At 34.8% G+C, this 6,797-nt stretch overlaps 1 protein-coding gene across 1 annotated transcript; it reads left to right on the top strand.

Annotated features, from left to right (window-relative positions):
- The first annotated feature begins 1,434 nt into the window (after positions 1-1,434).
- Positions 1,435-6,243, top strand: LOC131613690 (SNF2 domain-containing protein CLASSY 4-like). The gene is made up of 5 exons (XM_058885339.1): positions 1,435-1,996; positions 2,063-3,354; positions 3,504-3,659; positions 4,047-5,952; positions 6,072-6,243. The coding sequence occupies exons 1-4, from the start codon at positions 1,435-1,437 to the stop codon at positions 5,928-5,930; spliced, it is 3,894 nt and encodes a 1,297-aa protein (XP_058741322.1). The 3' UTR covers positions 5,931-5,952; positions 6,072-6,243.
- Positions 6,244-6,797: the final 554 nt, after the last annotated feature.

Raw genomic sequence — 6,797 nt, 5'->3', positions numbered from 1 at the left:
AGACGTGTCTGAAGACCCTCCCGGATAGCCGTCATGAGTATGTATATGGGTGCATAGAGAATTTCTCTTTAAAAAGCCCATAAAAATATAAGCTCTAATTTAAAGTCCAAACCAATATGAACTGATCTATTTTCACAACTCTACCTGTAAATCTCTCCTTAATTAAGCTTGAATAATAAGATTTGTTGTCTTAATGATAAACTTGTATGATTATATAAATTATTAATCTATTTAATATTTCAAAAAATTTATTTTGGTGATCTACTCAAAAAAATGTCTTTTTTTTTAAATACAAGAGATTTTATTTAAGAATGTTTTTTTAAGAATGAGGAATAAAAATAGTACAATTTTTTAAAGCTTAAAAACCTTCATTAAAATTTAAACATCTTTATATAAATAAATCTAACTTTTGTAATCCAATATGTAATGTAATATTTATTGAAAAATATTACACACTTTTATTAAAGTTTAAACATCTTCAAATAAAAAATTGAATTTTTGAAACACAAAATATTAAAAAATACAGTATAATATATTTTATTTAAATTAAACATCTTCATTTTAAGGATTATAAAGGATTAGTGTAAGATATTTAAAAACGTGAAGAAAAATATATTCTCAATTTTAAAATTACGTAATATATATATATATATATATATATATATATATATATATATATATATATATATATATATATATATATATATATATATTTGATGTTACATTAATTTTGTAATGTTAAAACAATACTACATCTTAATTTTTAACTTCATTTAAATGATTCAAAATATAATATAATTATTCAAGTATAAAGAAATAATTTCTGGAAACAAATAAATTTCTTGGGAACATAATTTTTTTTTTTTTTGGCAACTAATATCATTAATGAAAATGGGATTCAATTGCAATTACATGAAAATAATTAAGTTTTAAAATTAATAACAAAAGAGTAAAATACATTTGGACCATTAAGCTTTTGACATGTTAGTTGGATAATAAAAATTCACCTTTAAACAAAATCAGAATTTAACCGAATGTTCTCTTAAATTTACACTGAAAAAATAAAGAAGAATACAAAATCAATTTATTCATTAATTATAAATTCAACATAGGAAAAAACAATAAAAGATGTACTACGTTTGGTGTTGGGTGATTGGTTTGGTCGATTACTTTGGCGCCATACTCTCTCTGTCTGTATGTTCTTTTTAGTCCTCTTACCAACTTCTTTTCTTTCTTCCATATAGATCTTTTCATAGTAATCTCATCACATCACATTTCTTATTCCACTTTTTGCTCTTTTTCTCACTCTTCTCCACTATTACAAGCAAAACAAACAGACACATTCATTACAACTTAAAACCATACAAAGCTAAGGTTTTTTTTTCTTTCTTTTTTTCTTTTGTTTTTGTTCTTTCTTACATTGTGTTTGTCATAATGGCTGGTGTTTCCAGTCGAACTCGAAGTAAAAATGTTCCGCTCTTCGGTAGTATTCCATTTCATGGTTCATGTTCTTGTTCGTTGAAAACCAAGCGTAGAAGAAGTGACATAGGTTTGAGCTCTAAAAAGAGGAAGCCAAATGAAGAGTCTTTTGTGTTGCATGAACAAGTTAATGTTATTTGCATTGACATTGACGAGGAAGGAGATAAAGAGGGGTTGAAATTTTCTGAGGGTTGTGTTGAACAAGTAGATAATGTTGATAATGGTGATGCTGATGAGGTAGGAGATGAGGATTGGTTGGAATATCTTAACAAGAACAAGTTTGAGGTTGACGACATAGATGTTAAAAATGAGGAACAAAGTGGAGATATTGTTGGTGAAGGAGGGTTGGAAGATGGTGAAATAAACAGTTTTGAGGCTTGTGTGGATGTTGAAAATGAAGTAGAGAGCGAGGATAATGGTGGAATTGGTGAGTTAGTTGTAAAAGATGAAAGCTTTCATGATGAAAAGTGTGGTTCGATGTCTGAAAACCCGATTATAGATTCAGATGATGACCTTGGTGATGGATCTGAAGACGATGATGATTATGATGACAACAACAACAACGACGATGATGATGATGAAGATGAATGCGATGAAAGTGAAGAAAGTGAGGAAATAGAGACTAGTGATGAAGAATTTCAAGTTGATGAGGTAGATGAAGTTTCCGATGATGATGGTGATAACAGTGAGGAGAAAGAAGCGAAGAAAAAGGGTTGGAAGAAAGAGGAGGTGGTGGTGGAGGAAAAGGTGGAGAAAGAGGTGGAGGAGGAGGAGGAGGTGGGGGTGGAGAAAGAGGTGGAGGAGGAGGAGGTGGTGGTGGAGGAAGAGGTGGAGAAAGATGTGGATTTGGAAATGGTTTGGCAAGAATATGACAATGTGCTGGAAGAGATGGTGAGAGAGGCCAAGGGTCAAAATAGTAATATTGAGGAGGTAAAGATTGATAATAGTCCATCTTCTGTAAACAATAATAAATTGGAGCATCCAGATGATGGTAATGCAAGATCCTCTAATGCCTTAAACAAAAAGGGTTCTTTTGTTCCAATGGAGGCTCCTTCTTCTTCTAAATTGCATCAAGCATCAGAGACACTGACATCAAAAGGCGTGCAAATGGGTTCGGAGGATGAGGAAGACGAGGAGGAGGAGGAGTACAAAGAGGTGGATTTGAAGAAGGATTGGCAAGAATACGATAATGTGCTGGCGGAGATGGTGAGAGAGGCCAAGGGTCAACATACTCCATCTTCTGTAAATAATGATGAATTGGAGCATGCAAATGATGGCAATGTAAGAATCTCTAATGTCTCTCATGGTGATAATGTTTATGTTGGCAAATCCAAAACCAAATCCAAAGCCAAAGTTACACCTAAAGAAAGTGTGATTATTAGTGATTTTGATGAAGAAAAAATACAACCTGCTAGAGGTTTAGGTATTGATGATGGAATTGATTCTTCTATTCACACAAAACAGAAGGAGATGAAGAGTTCAGAGAAACAGAAAATGACAGAGATGAAGGGAAGAGATTATAAAGGTAGAGCTAGCACCAGTAGTGGCGAGAAGAAGGAATCCATGGAGTTGCGTTTGAACCAAAGGGGAAAAAGCACAGTTTTTATGCCAAAGGAGTTGCGCTTAGTCGAACTCCTTGCTGAATACTATTGGGGAAACAAGAATAATAAAATTCAGAATGATTCACCTGTGTTGGAGATGAAAGATGTTATTCGGCATTATACACGCCCACCACCTGTTTCTAACGTGACAGCTCCGTTGATATGGAGCCTTAAAATGGTGGAGAAAGTGCAAAAGACCAAGAACGAGAAGGAGGAGGAAGTACTATGGGATCAAATAGATACAACCCTTAGAGAACTTGAAGCTGAATCCATGGTAATTCTTCTCTTTAACCACATTTAAATTTTGAACTAAAGGATTAGTGCTTTAAGCTGATTTTAATTTTTAATGTAAATTGGTTATATGCTTAAATTTGTAAGGAGAAATCAATAGAAGTAACTAACTATATGTGTTACTATCCGCAGATCGGGAATTTGGGGACCAATGAAGCTACTCAGAAAAAAATCGGAAGTCCATTCTCTGAGTGTGAACACGACATCTATCTCGACGAAGAGATTGGTGTATATTGCAGGCGGTGTGGTTGGGTTGTCACTGATATTAAAGATGTCTCACCACAAGTGGTAAGCATGGTCTGATGTGATTTATATAAATACTATCTTGCTTAATTTTTTATCTGGCTCTTGGTTAGCAAAGTTTGGACATACCATTGTTGTTATATAACTAATTGTAGTCTAATTGCAACTATTTGCGATCGGTGATTGACAAACTGATTTGCATTATTTTGTATTACTCAATATACTTAAAAATTGAAGAGCAAAATAGGGATAAATTGCTGTGATATCCATGTGGTTTAAATATATTTATGGTATTATTCTGTCATTTATTTTCCATTTAGTAGCCACTGATGTTTGCATCTATGGTTTGTTCTGTGCTGTATATATTTGCTCTGATTTGACTTTGAGAAGTGGCCCTGAGTTTTTGCATAATTGTTATTGTATGTGATACAGGTTGATAAATTTCCCTATGAAGGGTCGGGACAAAGGGCTTCGTTTGGTGATGCAAATGTCTCACACTTTCATGACTCGCACTTCAATGTTTCTGAACATGACTCCGAGACTAATTTCTCTTATGATGAAAGAACAGTTTGGGACCTAATTCCTGATGTAAAACAGACCTTATATTCTCACCAACAAGAAGGTTTTGAGTTCATTTGGAATAAGTTAGTAGGAAACATCGAGATTCAAGGGTTAAAGAATGCCAATCTTCAAAGGGAGGGTGGTTGCATTATTTCACATGCTCCCGGAACTGGAAAGACAAAGCTGACAATCATGTTTCTCAAGGCTTATTTAAAAGTTTTTCCGAAATGCTTGCCGGTCATTGTTGCTCCTGCTGGTTTGTTGCTTACTTGGGAAGACGAATTCAAAAAATGGGACATAGGAGTTCCATTTCATAATTTGAACAATCCTGAGTTATCTGTTAAAGAGCTTGATGATGTTGTTAATGCAACTAATTGGTCTAATTCACAGCGGCATAGTACCGACGAGACACGAATGGCTAAACTGATTTCGTGGTTCAAAGAAACGAGCATTCTGGGAATCAGTTACAGTTTGTTCAAGGAGCTAGCAGGCGGAGAAGGTGCTTTACAGAAGAGAAAAGAAAACAGTTATATGAGAAAGGCTTTACTTGAAGCTCCAGGTTTGTTGGTTCTAGATGAAGGACATACGCCAAGAAATGCAAGAAGTCGTGTTTGGAAGGTGTTGTCAAAAATTCAAACAAAGAAGAGAATTATGCTTTCTGGAACTCCTTTCCAGAATAATTTCTTGGAATTGTACAACACTTTCAGCATAGTGAAGCCTTCTTTTCCTAAAACGATACCGCTCAAGCTGAAAAAGTTTTGCCAGAAACGTAAGAAAGCAGGAAAAAAATGGAGTTGGGAACCAGTTACTGGAAACAGTACAACAGGACATCCCTCCGATGATAAGATCAAGCATTTGAAGTTGCTAATGGATCCCTTTGTTCATGTTTACAAAGGCGCGATTCTTCAAAAGAAGCTTCCCGGGTTAAGAGATTGCGTGCTTAGTTTGAGGCCGGACAGTTTTCAGAAGCAAATTCTTGAGAGCATTCAAAGTTCTCAGGACATATTTAACTTTGAGCGTAAGCTGATAATGGCATCAGTCCATCCGTCTCTATTCCTCGAATGCAAACTTTTGAAAAAAGAAGAATCTGTTGTCGACAGGGAACAGCTAGAAAAGCTTCGATTGAGTCCACATGTTGGTGTCAAAACAAAATTTTTGGTGGAGTTTGTTAATCTTTGTGTTGCTGTTAATGAAAAAGTCCTTGTGTTCAGCCAATTCACCGCTCCTTTACGCTTAATTGTTGAGCAATTCAACTCATCCTTTAATTGGACTGAGGGGAAGGAAATGCTCTACATGGATGGCAAGGTTGATCTAAAGGAAAAACAGTCTTTAATCCATAACTTCAATGATGCAAACAGCAAAGCTAAGATTCTACTTGCATGTACGAAAGCTTGTTCCGAGGGAATTAGCTTAGTTGGAGCGTCGAGGGTTGTGCTACTTGATGTTGTATGGAATCCTTCTGTCGAGCGACAAGCTATCAGTCGAGCATATAGGATTGGACAAAAGAGAGTTGTGTACACGTACCATCTGCTCACACACGAGACTACCGAGTGCCTCAAATATTTCAAACAGGCCGAAAAAGACCGGTTGTCTGAACTAGTATTTTCGGATAATAACAAGGGCAAAAACCGTGCAGGGAACATTGAAGATGGTATTCTTGATCTAATGCTTCAGCACGAAAAACTTAAAGACATGTTTGTCGAGTGTGTGGTACAGCCGAAGGAAAGAGATTTGGTGGAGAGTTATTATTATTGATTATGATGAATGAATGTTCAAGGTAAAATAATTTCTGGTTGTTGATCTTATTTATTATACCATTTTGATTAGAGTTATTTGTCACTGTTTTGTTTTATTCAGTTCATGCTTCTTGTAATGTAACTTTATTTGGTTTTGCAGATTCTTCAACATTACTGACTATGCAAAACAAGTTAATGCTTCTGGTGTAACATCTTTTTTGAATTTTAAAATGGCTGTACTTAATAAATAGTATCAGAACTACTCTACTAATGGTGACAGCTAGTGAATTAGTACTACTATGATGCATTGGCAATTTGGCATCATTAACATATGTGGTCGACTTTTGGTAGAGTTAGAACTTCAATGAAATTCCATTTTGGGGTAACTGCTACTCTCATGTTATGCTTTATCAGACTCTGAACCATAAACATAGGACTCATTGACAGTGCATAAGTTTTATTTATTACTGGTACTCCTACTATCGTACATGCTAATAAGTTCAGATGACAGTAAAGAGAGTTTTAGGGAGGGGAAATAAATGAAAAAATAGTAATTTTTTAAATTTATTTTATAAACTAGTATTCTAAGAAAGATGAAAAATTATATTTTTTCTCACTATCTATTTTTCCAAAGTCTTCGTTACAAACTTGCAATGTTTGATATTCGGGCCATTAATCAAGTGAAACTTTGTACTGAGCAAATCGTCAACCTTAATCAGCTTGAGGAGAAAATGCTGTTGCAAAAATCTAAAGAGACGTGGCTTAAGCTAGGTGACGGTAATAACGCCTTTTTCCATGTTTCGGTTCGAGATAAAAATATTAATAAAAGCCTCCACACGTTGCATTCCTTGAATGGCGGTCTTCCGTGTACACCAGGAGATATAGA

This window comes from Vicia villosa, linkage group LG6 (genome assembly GCF_029867415.1).
Source record: "Vicia villosa cultivar HV-30 ecotype Madison, WI linkage group LG6, Vvil1.0, whole genome shotgun sequence".
Lineage (NCBI taxonomy): Eukaryota > Viridiplantae > Streptophyta > Magnoliopsida > Fabales > Fabaceae > Vicia > Vicia villosa.
This window is presented reverse-complemented; position numbering and strand designations above follow the sequence as displayed.

Bases quoted from the DNA above. Each gene is read 5' to 3' on its own strand.
- LOC131613690 (XM_058885339.1), top strand. From the start codon at position 1,435: ATGGCTGGTGTTTCCAGTCGAACTCGAAGTAAAAATGTTCCGCTCTTC. The intron at 3,355-3,503 runs GTAATTCTTCTC...TACTATCCGCAG, and splicing joins AACTTGAAGCTGAATCCATG to ATCGGGAATTTGGGGACCAA. The intron at 3,660-4,046 runs GTAAGCATGGTC...TATGTGATACAG, and splicing joins AAGATGTCTCACCACAAGTG to GTTGATAAATTTCCCTATGA.